Genomic DNA, 16152 nt, shown 5'->3' on the forward strand with positions numbered 1-16152 from the left:
TTTCCAAAATCTTAAAAAATTTTGCCAAAAACTGGACCAAACGCAACAATTAAAAAGAGTAAGAAGAGTTTAAAGATTAAGTAGAGCAACAACATAATTTGCTTCAATGGAACCAAATAATGAAGCCAACTGATTTATACGGAACTGAAATTTCAAGCAGAAGTACACCAATAAGGTGCAAAAATTTGACTATATGAAACCGAAATTTCAAGTGCATTAGTAACGTGAGCAAAACTCACAAATCCGAGCAAAAAATCAATACGGAAATGATGTGGAGAAAATGATTGTTGATAAATCAATAAATTGCATGAAACTCAACTGCCCACCTTCACCAAAAATCAATTTTGCAGAGAATTCTTTCAGATTAAAATGCATTTAAAGCACAATTACGATACACACATATTTCTGCATTTTAAAATACCGCCAAAAAGACACCGGATGATACACATCCTAATAAAACTGAAAAACACAGGACCAAAAGAAAAAAAAAAAACAAATATAGAGAAAATGATTGTTGAAAAATCAATAGATTGCATGAAACTCAACTGCCTACCTTCACCAAAATTCAGTTTCTCAGATAACTCTTTCGGATTAAAATGCGTTTAAAGCACAACTCCGATACATTCATATCTCTGCATAATAAATTCATACCCTAAAATAGAAATCCATTAATAATATGATTTCAGGTGATTTTCCTTTGCTGTGGTTAAAAGCTGAATCAAGCTCTCTTCCTAGAGCTTCTGGCCCCACCAGAGAATATTTAGACCAATAAAATCTTTTGAAAAAATTTAGACCAATAGGAAATAAGAGTTTCTGACCCCACCATAAATAATTTTTTAAATATAAAAAAAAAAATTAAGTAAAAAAATCTTACCGGCCCCACCTGAGAATAATTTTTAAGTAAAAAAAAAAAACAAAAATCACGGGTAAAAGAAAAATAAATATTGAATAAAAACAATACTTTGCGGGTAATTTTTTTTTATCATGTTTTTTTTTATCTTTTTATCCTTTATTAATTTATTCTTTTGGAAAAATACATATATCTTGAGTTAAAAAAACATATGCACGAGTAAAAGGAAAAAATATCTTGAGTAGCAAAAAAATACTTCACGGGTAAAAAAAAATCTCGAGTGAAAAAAATACTTCACCGGCAAAAAAGAATCTATTTTTATTTTACGGGAAGCGAAATATTAAAAACATCTAACCATGAACCATAAACCTATTTTTATTCACCAATACCTATTGTTCTGCAAATATCTGGGCCCGTGCAGAGCATGGGCGTCACACCTAGTCAATACTAATAACCAGATCCAGTGGCCAGCAAAAATAACCCTGCTTGAGACCTAGCAAGGATGTGATAAAATGTAGCCAAGTCCTCTCAAGTTCATCCAACTCTGCAGCCTAAAATCTTGCTGAATTGAGTTCTTTGTAGGCTAACTCGGTTATCTTGAACTGAATTGTAAATGATAAGATTTGCTTTTATTGGATTAATGATTGAGAAATGAATCAACCAAGTCTGAAGTTCCAAGCAAGCCAGTGTTGATGTTGTTCTTGACATATATGGGGGTATGAGTTGAGTAATATGTGCAACTCAGTAATTACGATTACGCAGAGAACAAAAATTGCAATTGCCTTGGCTACATTTTATCACATGAACAAGCCAGTGTTGATGTTGTTCTTGACATATATAGGGGTATGAGTTAAGTAATATGTGCAACTCAGTAATTACGATTACGCAAAGAGCAAAAATTGCAATTGCCTCGGCTACATTTTATCACATCAAGGACCTTATAGTATCGAGCCGCTCTGTTAAGATCATCTGTTACCATAAAAAGACCTGCAAGGTTTGACCATGCAACAGTGAAAGTTGGTTGAATACAGAGGGCCTCCAGATAGCATTTATACGCCTGCATAATGTATATATGATTTGGATTCAGAATTTTTATGGGTGTAAAAGAACAAAGCCTCCATGTACAATGACTTATTAAAGATAGTTCACTCATAAAAGAGATCTACTTCGAACAGCTAAGCAGAAAAGACTTTATACTAGGACATTATAACAGAGTGATCCACTTAAACTACATGGATGCATTTATTGCCAAGTCGACTAAACCCTCAGTTTTGGCAATTACCTCCTGCACTAACCCTTTTGCTTTCATTAGATGAATGGCAACTGCAAGATGAAACTTAACTTATATAAAGACAACCCTCTTTATTGATGTTTAGAAAATCTCTCAAAACTAAACACAAGCTCTAATCTTGTTCATATGATCAACCACAACTTTGGTGATCATATATATATATAGAACTATGAATTCCTTTTCCTAGTCCTATTACCTTATTACATGTCTTTCCTTTTCTTAGAACTAGATGACTTCTAATTCCCTTAGGATTACATCAATTTCCTAATCTTGTCCTAACCAGCTTGTTAGTGACTTCTATGTTGAAGTTTAACCAACATTCTCCCCGTTAAGCTTCAACCTTACCCGTGACATATCTTGTACTCCAATCAATTGTCTCATTTCTTCAAACTTGATCCGAGCTAATGCCTTTGTCAATATATCTGCTTTCTTCTCAGTTCCTGGTATGTGTTCAACGTTAATGACCTCCTTCTCGATGCATTCTCGTATGAAATAATACCTTTTGTGAATGTGTTTCGTCTTCCCATGAAACACTGGATTTTTAGTGAATGCAATTGCAGACTTATTATCAATCTTGATGAGAACTTTTTCAGGTTCTCTTCCTTTGATTTCACCCAACAGTTCTTGAAGGCATATTGATTGTTTAGCTGCTTCTGTTGCAGCCATAAACTCAACTTCACAGGATGAGAGGGCTACAGTGTCTTGCTTATGTGAACACCATGTAATAGGTGCTTCTCCTAGATAAAATATATGACCAGTTGTACTTTTTCCATCATCTTGGTCAATATTATGACTGCGGTCACTATACCCAACAATTCCTTTTGATCCTCCTCGACCATACTTCAATCCATAGCTGATTGTTCCTCTTAGATATCTCAATATCTGCTTTATTACATCACCATGAGACTTGCGTGGACTCTGCATATAACGGCTTGCTACTCCCACAGAGAAAGCCAAGTCTGGTCTTGTGTGTAACAAGTATCTAAGGCATCCAACATTTCTTTTATAACTCGTTGGATCAATCTCAGCTTCTTCTTGTGCCTTTGAAACTTTAAGTCCAAACTCCATTGGTATCTTAGTTGGATTACAAGTTTCAAGTCCTGCTTCTTTCAGAATTCTCCTTGCATAAGCTTCTTGTTTAATCTGAATCCCATCTACTCCTTGATGGACTTCTATGCCAAGGTAATAAGTGAGTTTTCCGAGGTTTGACATCTCAAACTTTGATGACATTTCTCTCTTGAACTCATTGATCACCTTAAGGGAGTTGCCAGTCAAAAATAGATCATCTACATAGACTGCAATCACAAGAAGCGTTCCCTTTTCTTCTCTTCTGTATACTGATGTTTCTTTAGAGCACTTAACAAATCTGATTTCTCTTAAGATTTGATCTAACTTTGTATTCCAGGCTCGAGGAGCTTGTCTTAGACCATATAGAGCTTTTGATAACTTATAAACCTTATGCTCTTGTCCTTTTACTTCAAAACCTTCTGGTTGTTCAACATACACATCTTCTCGCAATTCACCATGTAAGAATGATGTCTTAACGTCTAAGTGGTGAATTTCCCATGAGTTTGATGCTGCTTCTGCTATTAAGAGAAGAATTGTCTCTAGTCTAGCAACTGGTGTGAAAAATTCATCAAAGTCTATACCTGATTCTTGAACGTATCCCTTAGCTACAAGTCTTGCCTTATATTTGTTGACAGTACCATCAACATTCCGTTTTATTTTGAAGATCCACTTAAGACCAATCACTTTTACCCCACCTGGCTTATCAATTAGAAACCAAGTCTTGTTTCTGTTGATTGAAATAATTTCTTATCTACATGCTTGTGTCCATTTAGTCGAGACATTTTCTTCCTGAAAATTCCTTGGTTCATCATTAACAGAAAGTAGCATTATCTCACATTCTTCTGCAGCTTGAAGAACATAATCCTCCAGATACTGTGGCTTTTGTATCTGTCTTGTTGATTTTCGCAGTGGAATGGGTTGAGTTATTTCATCGATCTCTTCTTCTTCTTCTTCTTCTTCTTCTTCTTCTTATACTTCTTCGTTATTCTCAGTGTTTTCATTATTCTCTTCTTCTTCTTGATTAACATCATTGTTTCCATTGGTATTGATGATTATGGGTCCTTCGCCTTCATCAATTACTTGACCCCATCTCATGTGAAACATTCCTGGATCCATACTTGGTCCATCATTAGTTTCTTTCCAGTTCCAGTTTGCTTTTTCATCGAATACCACATCTCGACTCATTATTACTCTTTTCGTTGTTGGATTGAATAATCTGTAAGCTTTGGATCCAGGCTCAATTCCTAGATTCACAAGAGTCTGAGATCGATCCAGTTTCTTAAGAGTTGCAGAATCAACTTTTGCGTATGCTTTGCAACCAAACACTCTTAAATGATCTATGTTTGGTTTTCTCTTTCGCAAGATTTCATATGGAGTCATGTCTTTCAGAGCTTTCGTAGGTATCTTGTTTATTAGGTATGTGGAGTGTCGTACAGCTTCTCCCCATAGATAATTAGGTACCTGCATATCCTTTAAAGAACTTCTTGTCATCTCCATTAGAGTCCTGTTTCTCCTCTCCACCACTCCGTTTTGTTGTGGTGTATATGATGTTGTGAGTTGCCTTTTGATTCCATTTGACTCACAGAACTTGTTGAACTCTACGGAAGTGAACTCTCCTCCTCTATCAGTTCTAAGCATTTTGACCTCCTCTTTTAACTCCTTTTCTATCAGATTTCTGAAAGCTTTGAATCTGTCAAATGCTTCATTCTTTTCTTTCATAAGAATAGACCACATATATCTTGAGAAGTCATCTATAATAACAAATATGTATTTGTTATTTTCAAGGGTTTGTGGTGTAATAGGACCACATAAATCAGCATGAAGAAGCTCTAATGGCTTTGAGGCTCTGAATGTTGTTGATTTTGGGAAACCTTGACGAGTTTGTTTCCCAACTAAACATGATTCACAGATTTTTGCTTCATCATTTATCTGTAGTAGTCCTCGAACCATCTTGTTTTGAGACATTTCCTTTAAAGTTCTAAAGCTGATGTGTCCTAACCTTGCGTGCCACTTCCATGTCTGATCTTCCAGTCTCATATTCAGACACAATGGCCTTCCAATCATGAGACTTATCTTGTAGAGTCTATTCTGTGAGCGTGAGACTCTAACTAAAAGTCTTCCACTTGGGTCATGAACTGTTAGATAATCTTGTCGCATTCTAACATCACATCCAACTTCTGTAGCTTGTCCTAAACTTAGAATGTTGCTTTGTAAGTTTGGGATGAAGTAGATGTTTGTGACAAGCTTATGTTCTCCGGTCTTGCTATGAAATAGAATTGATCCTTTCCCTTCAATTTCTACAGAAGATCCATCCCCAAACTTCACTTGTCCTTTGATTTTCTCATTGAGTTCAGAAAAGTAGTGTCTCTTACCAGTCATGTGATTGCTGGCTCCATTATCTAAATACCAGATTCCTTCTTCTCCATCCTTTGATTCGTAGTTCTTTGGTATTAGTTTCCCTTCGTTTAAGAATACAACTTCGTGCATAAAAAGAGTTGTATCTGCTTCCCTTGTTTCATTCTTGTTTGTTTCTTCCATCTTTTGTATTCTTTCAGGGCATACAGAGGAGAAGTGTCCTGGTTTATCACATCTGTAACAAATAATGTTTGATTTATCCTTCTTTTCTTTCCCTTGGTTTTGATCATTCTGACTTGTTGTTCTATCTTGTGAGTTAAACCTTCCTCCCCTTCCTCGGCCTCTGTTTCCTCTACCACCTCTTCCACGACCTCTTCCTCTTGTCGCAGAGTTTTGTTGGTAAGAGTTTGTGTACAAGAGTTTTCCTTGAGTTTCCCCATTGTTTTCTTCATCAAGGATTCTTTCTTCATATGCTTTCAATCTTCCAATTATATCTTCATAGCTAGTCTTCTTTAAATCTAAGACTTGTTCGAGAGAAGCTATGATATGAATATACTTGGATCTTGGTAAACTATTGAGAAACTTCTTTACCAGTTTATCTTCATCAATGGATTGTCCACGTGACGCAGCTTTTGAGGCTATCTCTGATAGCTTTCCTGCAAAGCTATCAATAGTATCAGTGTCTTTCATCTTCATTCTTTCAAATTCAGACATTAAGGTTTGCAGACGGGCTTCTTTAACTCGATCAGCTCCGAGATTACGTGCCTTTATTGCATCCCAAATTTTCTTTGAAGTTTCCTGTTCACCAACTTGTAGAACAAGACATTCTGGTATTGCTTGAAAGAGTAATCTAATGGCAACATTGTTTTTGTCTGAGTCCAATTTACCAGGATCAATTGTTTCCCAAACTTTGTAGATTTTCATCAGTACCTTCATTCTCATGGCACATACTGTGTAGTTTGTGGCGTTGAGGATTGGAACTTGTATTGATGGTGGCGTGAACTGTTTTGCACCCACAATGGTGGTTTCGTTTTCCATGGCTCAGAAACAAGCTCTGATACCAATTAATGGCAACTGCAAGATGAAACTTAGCTTATATAAAGACAACTCTCTTTATTGATGTTTAGAAAATCTCTCAAAACTAAACACAAGCTCTAATCTTGCTCATATGATCAACCACAACTTTGGTGATCATATATATATATAGAACTATGAATTCCTTTTCCTAGTCCTATTACCTTATTACATGTCTTTCCTTTTCTTAGAACTAGATGACTTCTAATTCCCTTAGGATTACATCAATTTCCTAATCTTGTCCTAACCAGCTTGTTAGTGACTTCTATGTTGAAGTTTAACCAACATAGATTATCGAGGTTGCTATGAGCATCAACCTGTCCAAATTGAAACATGCCATTAGTGAGTAACTCAACAGGACCAAGACTCCACAGAAGGGATCGTAAAATCAAACCAGGATCATACCAATCCAGGGTTTAGTGCAAGAGCCTGGTGACAGCAGTTGATAGCCTCTTCGCATTGTCCTTTACGCATGTAAGCACAAGCTAAGTTGGACCAAGCATCACTGAAATTTGGGCGTAGCTGGAAAAGCAAAAAGAACAACAAACTTGTCAACTCAGTACCAATGAAGATTATGCCAAGCAAGCTCCTACATAGTGATATATGCAGATACAACTATAAACATGAAAGACCAGCAAGCTTTCTGAAAGAGCAATATGAAAAGAACAACTTTAATTATTTTTTCAACAAGGCGAAGATAAACCTCCTTCTTCTATACAAGGGATTGACATCTTCAAAGGCCACTATGCAATCACTATTCGCGATCCTGGAGAGAAGGTAGTCAACAAACCGCTGTGAAGCTACTAGCGCCAACAAGATCAAATTTTGCTCATGTTTGAAACTAGGCTTTATGGTCCATAATGAACAAAGTGGCGACAAGAATGTTATGAGTCTTACGACTAAGCAGCACGGCTTCATTACTCCACAATTCTCTAGACAAATAACTTCTAGGAACCTAAATTACAATTTCCAAATTGTGCCCTTTGAATTCATAAGTTGCCCTAAAAAATCATTTTTCCTCCTAAGTAATTAAATATACTACTAATATATAGAATGAATACTACGTGCACACTAACCAATATGCCAACAAACTAGCAGTAAGAAAACTTAAGAACATCCAATTCACACCACTGGCAGTTCCACAAAAACTAATAATTTACATGGTATTAGCTTTTTTGAGACGAGAAAAGATGTCAAATCTAGCAGAAACATATAAAGAAGGAACTGACGCATGAATCAAATAAAGATAACAACCAAGTGACTTAGCCACAAAATCGGTTTATTCATGTTATACAACATTGGTGCCAATTTTTCCCTGTTTCATGATCCCACATAGAACCACCACCTTGTACTTAAGAGTCGGTTGTTCTCTAAGAGGATGCGAGCTATATATCATACTAGACCAAAGGGCCAAACACTGAAGGGGCAGAAAAGATCATCCCCAGAAAAGAAGACAGATTCATGGATATCTCCTGAACAAAATTCACTGCTTCTGGAGACCACATAATCTCACTATTTCCGCAACGACTAAGATAAAAGGGTCAGAAACCATACTATTATGCAAATTATCACCATTTGAACGTCAATCATTGCGGGATTATTGCAACCTCCAATGACATAATGGAAGTCAACTGTATCTCTTTAAGCATATATGTTTCAAACAAAAACAGATCATTACAACATTTGATCATGACACCAGTGACCTTCTCAACAAGATATACACACCTCAATAGCCCGCAAATAATAGTAGATTGCACGATCAATATTCCCTTTTTCCTGTGTCGGAAACCAAGAAAAAAAAAATGAACTCCACACGAACCCGTATAAATGAAAAACTATGTTATCATCATACAATAAAAAGTGGAAGAAAACATAAGAACACCAGTAAAATAAAGTGTAGCACTTACCTTCCAAGCATTTGCCATGTTCCATAGCATTCTGCGAACGTTGGGTCAAAAAACAGGTAAACACAGCTTCATTTTTCACGATGCACGTGTCAAAATCATGCAACTACTTACCGTATTGAAAAATTAATGCCGTACACTACTTACGGTATTGAAAAATTAATCACAACGCACCGAAGTACTAGGGAAAGCAATTCTTAATAGTTGGTACCAAAAATAAAGCAGTTGATTCAGTAGGAACAGCATCAGGTTCCGTCCAAATTAAAGAGAGAGATGTATGAGATAAGTAACAACACTAAAAGCTTGGGAAACGAAGAACTGCAAAGGCGATGATGATTCAAGAATCAACCTGATAGTGAATAGTACCAAGAAGGAGAAGATTATCAGTGCGACGAGGGTTTCTCTCATAAATAGCACTGCTGTGATTCTTTCAAACACATAAACACATGTTAACACACCAGATTCTTTCAATATTGCTACTTAATACTTGTAAATCAATGTTCACACGTACATATACTAAAAGTCCATTTTGAGATCAAGAGGGGATACAGATCATCTTAACAGTCCAGAACCAGTTAAAGTGATAACAGGATGGAGCTGACTGAGGCTGAACCAGGGGGTGAGAAACGGTTAAAAACAGAGATAGACTTTAGTAGTGCCACAAAGGAAAATCCAAGTGTTTGCCGAGTCCTTGCTAGGCAGTTAGGTTATAATAACTACAATCATGTCAAGCAGAAACTCCACAGACTACAACAAGATGGTTTTTCTTCCTTATACAATATCCAAATATTTCCTCAACAGGGAGACAACTTTTCCCAAGTGTCTGGAGGATTATAACTTGCTTTTTGTTAAATTCTTCGTCAGACGACACAACTTAGACTGCTCTGGTGAATCAAATATCATAACAAGAAAAAAAAATCCTAAATCTGATGTATATCCTCACTGATGGATTACAGAACTTCTACAAATTGTACATGACAGAGCTTATCCAAATAAACCTGATATTCATATGTGCTTCTTAGAGATACAGCAGACATTCTCAACATGTCAGATGCAAGGTGACTCCTATTCTATAATTATTCTAGAAGCAATAGAGAAGAATGTTAAAGTGACTTCAAAGTCAATGTTCATTGATCGCTCTAAGACAATGTGATAGTTCAGAGTCAAACCAGAAATCCCTCTCTCTCAACTCCTTTTTATGCTTGGGTTTACCGAGTTAACAAAACACAAAAACTTTTGGGATTCATAAAAAACGTTAAATCCGCAAATAAATCATTTTAGCTAAACAACAAAACATGCTACACAAAAACATGCCTCTCTCAGAAAAAAAAACTATGTAGCATCAAATTACGCAGATTTTAGCATTTTGCAAGACTGTACACTTATCTACCAAAGCCCTTGAGAGTGTCGTTTGCTAAACTCCTGGGTTTAGCAACCTTTCTGTAAGTGGGGAGCCTGATAGTACATTGAAATTGTGGGGAGCCTGATAGTACATTGAAATCGTAAGTGGGGAGCCTGATAGATTTTACATTGAAAATTACACGTCCATGATAGTACTTTGAATAACCAGACACAGAAATTGTGTTAACATGAAATGATTAGCAAGAACTGCATATGATGTTTAGATGTTAGTCTTTCTACAAAGGATCCAGATGTAAAAGTTTACAAAAAAACCTAACACAAGAGGATACAAACAGAAAGACTAGAAAGATTTTGCACAACTTTTGAGCTCATCAAGTCTTTTATAACAATGTCACCTGTAAGCCTTCGAATGTGCTAATCCAAAAAAACCAATTAGACTTTTAATGGACATCAGAGTATTATTCAACATACTAAATAACAACGGATCACTAAAATTCACTGCCCTTGAAGCAACAAGGAGTGTATGCTTTTTTAACCCCTCTTTCTTGGCTGTCAACTGGTTTACACAAAAAACTATGCAGCAACTAAAATGAGCGATGCGAACTTGAACAAAACATAGCTAATTAAGTGTTGCATATTTGAATCCATTTAACCAAACAAAAATATAAAGCTAAGCTAGCTCAAACCAGATTCAGCCTACTTAACACAGTCAAATGTAACAAGGTTTCGCAATGAGAATTTCTTGAGGCAAAAAGAGGCTAACAGTGCTTCGAATGAAAACTTTCCTAGAAAACTAATTCATGGGGCTTCATGCCAGACTTGAGGGAAAATCGTGCAGCCAAATAGGTCTTCAAGTCAGCAACTCCCTCGATGGCCTTCAACAATGAAGCATCTAGAGTTTTTTGGTCATCCTTCTTGTCTTGTGGGAGGTTGTTCTTCTCCTATAAAATATGAAAAGCGGAAATTTAACACTGGAACTAAACTAAGATAGCAAACATTGAATTTAGGAACAAAAGAGAAGCCACCAACCTTTTCTTCAGATTCAAAAAACTCTCCCTCGCTCTTCTTCTTCTTCTTCTCTGTTGGCTTAGAGAAGTACTTGTCATTAAACTTATCAGTATTAACTCCTGAGATATCAACCTTGGTAGAAGTTCCAATAACATATGCTTGGTTGACACGCCTTAGAGGAACACCGTTAACCTTGAAGGGTCCTGTAGCAGTAGGATGATTTATAAGTGAACAGTCAAAACCAGGAAGAACTACTGGGACGAAAACAACTTGAATATATCTTCAGCAATTATAATTCAACGGCATTTATTAACTATATAACAATCAAAGCTTTATGTTCAAAGGATAACCAATACATACGGTGTATGGTGGATTATAATTCATAACAGTTTTATGTTCAAAGGATGGTACAAGACAACTACGTTAAATCATGATATTTTTCTTACATGTTCCAACCTCGTAATAAATCAACACCGAACAATCCTTTTTTTAAAGATTAGAGACCATATGAAACTGACAAATAGAACTCAAAATAATAAAGAGATCTAAATTCCTCCAAAAACCTACATATTGACAAATTCTCAACACTTAAAATACAGAACTCAATCTACACAGTTTGCACTCACAACAAAACGACTATCCTGACTCAAAAACCCTTAGCAAGACCTCTAGAATTACCAAAAACGCATTTACAATAATTCAACACAAAGATCATAAGCCCAACACCAATAACATGAAACCATATCAGATCTCTTATTAAATCTCTTATAAAATCAAGTAAAATGGGTGAAGAAGCCTCACCAGTAACAAGGAGCAATCCAGATGGGAGCTGCTTCAAGAATACAACTCTTTTACCCTTGAACCTTCCAGCTAAGATAATCAAAACTGTTCCAGGAGTAATACTTTCCCTAATTTTTACAAATTTACAATAAACAAAACACAAATCAAAACATAAACACACAAAAATAAAAATAAAATATATGCAGAAATCAAAACCCCCAGAAATGAAGAAACAATAAACAATACCTAAGTTTGGTTGGCTTAGCCTTGCGTTTGTTAACCAAAGGCTTCTTAACATCATCTGCTGGGTAAAACTTTGGTGCTTTTACAGCAACAGCTGCGGCGGCAGGTTTAGCATCATGCTTTGGAAAAACTCCTCCATTCTTAGCCTTGATAGCCCAGAGACCACGTTTGTGGTACATTTTAGATCGAGAAAATTTACCCACTCCTCTGATAAGGTCGGGATTTCTGCTAACCTTAGGAGTTCTTACCTTGGAAGGAGTCATTACAACCGAAGCTTAAGAATTTCTGCTCTGCTAAAACTGCCTCGCTCTTTCAAGTGTTAACCCTAGAAGAACATAAGCGAGAGACTGGATGTTTTTTTTATATATATATATCGTAAAACCCTAATAAATGGCGAGGAAGTTTTGGTGAACAAAAGCCCATCATCCCGATCCAGCCCAAAGAGAGTGTCTAAACTAGCCCAACTCGCCCTGTTCGACCTGAAGATAAGTGGGCGGATCGGTTTGGATATGATAAAAATCGCGAGCTGCAATGTGGTCAATCGGATTTCGGTCCGTCTCGGTCGGGTACGAGATACTGGGACAATTTTATTTCGGGACGAAATTTCGGAGTAACTACCGAAACTTCATTTTCGAATTTATATCTACTGTATGTATACCAAACTAGCCCTTACGGCACGGGCCTTGATGTTGGTTCATTTTTAATATCGTATAAATTTCGTCCCGAAGACTTATCAACTCCTTCTGGTCTGATGTATGTTAAATATGGTTTTATCATAGAAATCATAGGGATTTCCCTTATGATGTTTTTCCTTGTTTTTTAATATTTAAACGCCGAAAAAAAAAATCTTTGTGATAAATCAAATAAATAAAATCTTAATTGCATGACACTGTTTAATTTAGGTTCACTGGTTATAATTAGCTAATGCTTTATATGCGCTTCCATGATGTGGTATAACTTTGTGTTGAAGGTGAAACCTCTATCCTTCTACCACCTTAAATATACATTTTGGCATTAATGTATAATGGAAAGTCATTCAATGGTCATCGTCCATCTTTGTTTTTCAGTTTCAAAATTCGAATAGTCATTTCATAATTTTCAATTATAACAATAAAGGTGGGAGTTACATGAAATAGGTGGAGTTAGGCAATCAGAAGAGATAGCGCTATTAACGTGTGATCTGTATTATCAAATGAATCATATACCGTTCAAATGAATCCCTTTGTTTTTAATTACTATTCGACTTTAAAAAAAATGTTGGCTTCGAGTGTTAACATGCAGAAGTATGAGGAAGCAATATATGGTTTTCCAGATGATAGTATGTTAAGACCAATCCACACATGTTGATAATTAATACCTGCAATAAGGATTGATATTTAGAATGACAAATTATGGTTAGATACTATTCCCAGTATGCTTTAAAAAGTAATCCGTATGAAATATTAAATGTTTATACCTAAAATCCAAAAACGCAAATAAAAACAGATGACAAATAGTAGAAACCCTTACACTGAAAATGTTTTTCTTCCCTACATCGACCATTATAATTCATTTTCTGCAATGATACTCAATGCCCACCAGTTCACTAGTCCCTCATTGATATTCTTAGTCAAAGAATAAGTGGACAACGTAACACATTGGTGGCAGTAAAATTTCAAGTGGTAATACTTATATCCAAGGTTCAATATGCCCAGCATATGATTCAAAAAAGAAATTGAGAGGAAACACTGACCAACAAAATTGCGACGGAAATAGTGGTCCAGTTCCATTTTTCGGTTTTTAGGTTCATGTTTAGTTCTTATTCGACCACCAATGTGACAACCACTAAGTTAGATGTATTTATTATCATTGAATAGGTTCATGTTTAGTTCATAGACTCATATTAGCCTGTTATTGCTTTGTTGAGTCTGAAAACGCACAAAGTTTTGCCAGTCACCAGGATTTCATCATAGATTGCCTCTGCTTTCGTATCATTGATAGGTGAGGTAAGCAAGGTCATAAAGTAAACTAAGCCAACCTTCAAGGCATCAGAATGGTGAAGTGCAAGGCAGAAGCATTTCTCCTTCAATGTCCAGTAAAAATTTATACAGTTTGTTAACTCTGATTCATTTGGGATCTCTCACTGTATATCCTGAATTTATTTGAGTAATGTTATCATAATGCACCTTTTCCTCGCGAATTCTTAGTAATATCATCATTGTAATTAACTTAATCAGAGCTTGCAAGTAACTTAATCGAATAGCTTACTTTAATAAAATCTTTTTCCTTCTGATAAAAAAAAAAAAAAAACTTAATCGAGTAGCTTCTGTTAAGAAAACACGGAAGGTACGCAAGTAAGACATTTCTTTCCATAGGGCATCGAGCCAATAGTTGTATGAGCATATATAGTTACTGCAGTTCTTCGAATCACAAATTATGCTAACCTTCTTCTCAGTGAAATGATTTATTTTTAGCCATCAGGAACACAAACATTTCTTTAAATTTGGTTTCACCATTTCGGTTGGAATATGTACCCAATGTGCTCTCCAAACCGTACGTATCCATTTTTTTTCTTTAAACTCACGTCATATTGTCACCCATTTTAAAACTTTTTGGCATATTTTCAAAATCTCAAACTAAAACCCAAATGGGGAAACATTCATTAGCATTTAACCTCGCATTTTAAAACAACTACATCTTGATAACATAAAAACACTCGGTGATCAACATATCATCCCTAAAAACACGAACTGTTAAAAAAAGTCCACAGTAAATTTAGATTTGCATGAAACTTAAGTAAAATTATGCTAAACTTCAAAATACTGCAATCCCTTATATGCCCCCTTATTAATCCAGCTCCGCCATAGTTTTCGTGCCTCGTTAAAATAGTGGTCCTTCCAGTTCTAGCTGTTCCGGATAGTATTCTATCATTGCAATTTCCTTCTCAGTTTCAGCTTCCTTTATATGTCTCTTTACATTCTCAGTCATAGTATCATAAGCATATAGTAAGAGCTCTTCGTATTGTTCCCAAACTTGCAGAGGGTTCTGATTTTCCGGTTCTTCATCATCATCCGCCTCGTATCTCTGTTATATAATGTTATTATTGCTTAAAAAAATCATGTTATCGTATGTAAAAGTATGCTAGTAATATTTGGTATAATTGTATGTATTCAATAATTTAGTCCAGATAGCGTAATAGGTTAACCTCATCAAAGAGGTCGTCCACATAGTACTTCTCTGCTGCTCCAGGTGCTCGGTTTATCCTAGCCACGTTATAAGTGTGTTGTGTTTTTCCTCGCATCTCGGGTGACTTACGAACTTGGAATGCCAACTTGCGCATTGGAACCCCATAGAGGACCTCGAAAACATGGTTTTCCACGTTTTCCTGTTATGCTTTGTATATTATGGGATTATCAATGTTATAGTAGTATATGCATACATTGTCGTTCCTGTTATGTTTTTCACATTAATATGTATCAATAAACCTCTTTTATTGGTATGAGTGATTCCACCGTGTTTTCCAATAAATCTTCTGCCATATATCCATCGGCTACAAAATTTGCAGTCCCTGAACCATATGTCATAACGAGGTTTAGTCTATTAATGTGATTTATATGTCAGATAATCGTAGTTGTTATTATCTAAAAAAAAAAGTGTCGTGAGTTAAATTTTGAGGTTGGACTGTAGCGAAACATACTTTGTCGAGACTCTGTCGTTCCCATTCTGTAGTTGAATACAATTTCATCATCAAGTAGTTCAAAAAAATTAAAATTTAAAATCTAAGAACGCGTCATCTGTAGTTAGTCTGTCAGCCACGACCCTGGTTCTACTTTACCAACTGATTTACTTGTATCAATTACCACATTAAAGTAAGGGATCTTAAGTGCATGACATGCTTAGCACTGGATAGCTAAAATGTAGGACTGCCATGCTAAATTCCAAATAACATAAAAAAACTACATGTTCGTGTTTTCTCAATTTTGTGTTTCTCCAGAGCCCTTGCCACTACCGACTTACTCAAATGCTTAGTTAGCATGAATTTGGTCCCCCAAAAGGATTCCTATGATCTGTAACGCATTGAAAGCATGTTATGGATAGTGGTAAACTAAACTACATCTACCATAGAGTTCTTTTACAAAATTCGCTGTAGAATTAGACGGATATCCTATAGTTAGCACTCAAAGGTCCCATGTAATATAGTTGGTTCGAATGCAGAATCACACAACATGCTATGACTA

General features: G+C 35.9%; 2 protein-coding genes and 2 non-coding genes across 4 annotated transcripts; all 4 read right to left on the reverse strand.

Annotated features, from left to right (window-relative positions):
• Positions 1-267: 267 nt before the first annotated feature.
• On the reverse strand, positions 268-412 carry LOC113314664. The gene has a single exon (XR_003342544.1). It is a non-coding gene; the product is annotated as a small nucleolar RNA snoR135 (small nucleolar RNA).
• An 82-nt stretch (positions 413-494) lies between these two features.
• LOC113314667 lies at positions 495-639 on the reverse strand. Its single transcript, XR_003342546.1, has one exon. It is a non-coding gene; the product is annotated as a small nucleolar RNA snoR135 (small nucleolar RNA).
• A 6180-nt stretch (positions 640-6819) lies between these two features.
• Positions 6820-9078, reverse strand: LOC113314308 (probable UDP-N-acetylglucosamine--peptide N-acetylglucosaminyltransferase SEC). Its single transcript, XM_026563100.1, has 4 exons — positions 8546-9078; positions 8364-8414; positions 7044-7160; positions 6820-6955 (listed from the first exon to the last, which is right to left on the reverse strand). Exons 1-4 carry the CDS (start codon positions 8573-8575, stop codon positions 6863-6865), a joined length of 291 nt encoding a protein of 96 aa, XP_026418885.1. The 5' UTR covers positions 8576-9078; the 3' UTR covers positions 6820-6862.
• Positions 9079-10362: 1284 nt separating this feature from the next.
• Positions 10363-12277, reverse strand: LOC113314307 (60S ribosomal protein L6-3-like). The gene is made up of 4 exons (XM_026563099.1): positions 11939-12277; positions 11714-11820; positions 10934-11115; positions 10363-10845 (listed from the first exon to the last, which is right to left on the reverse strand). Exons 1-4 carry the CDS (start codon positions 12196-12198, stop codon positions 10690-10692), a joined length of 705 nt encoding a protein of 234 aa, XP_026418884.1. The 5' UTR covers positions 12199-12277; the 3' UTR covers positions 10363-10689.
• Between the last annotated feature and the right edge of the window lie 3875 nt (positions 12278-16152).

The sequence above is a fragment of the Papaver somniferum genome, chromosome 9 (genome assembly GCF_003573695.1).
Source record: "Papaver somniferum cultivar HN1 chromosome 9, ASM357369v1, whole genome shotgun sequence".
In the NCBI taxonomy this organism is placed as follows: Eukaryota; Viridiplantae; Streptophyta; class Magnoliopsida; order Ranunculales; family Papaveraceae; genus Papaver; species Papaver somniferum.

Coding starts and splice junctions, on each gene's coding strand:
- LOC113314307 (XM_026563099.1), bottom strand. CDS start 12,198: ATGACTCCTTCCAAGGTAAGAACTCCTAAGGTTAGCAGAAATCCCGAC. Junction 11,821..11,938: donor GCTAAGCCAACCAAACTTAG/GTATTGTTTATT, acceptor TGTAAAAATTAG/GGAAAGTATTACTCCTGGAA. Junction 11,116..11,713: donor TGGATTGCTCCTTGTTACTG/GTGAGGCTTCTT, acceptor CTACTGCTACAG/GACCCTTCAAGGTTAACGGT.
- LOC113314308 (XM_026563100.1), bottom strand. CDS start 8,575: ATGCTATGGAACATGGCAAATGCTTGGAAG. Junction 8,415..8,545: donor ACATGGCAAATGCTTGGAAG/GTAAGTGCTACA, acceptor TTTCCGACACAG/GAAAAAGGGAATATTGATCG. Junction 6,956..7,043: donor TTGCACTAAACCCTGGATTG/GTATGATCCTGG, acceptor CAATTTGGACAG/GTTGATGCTCATAGCAACCT.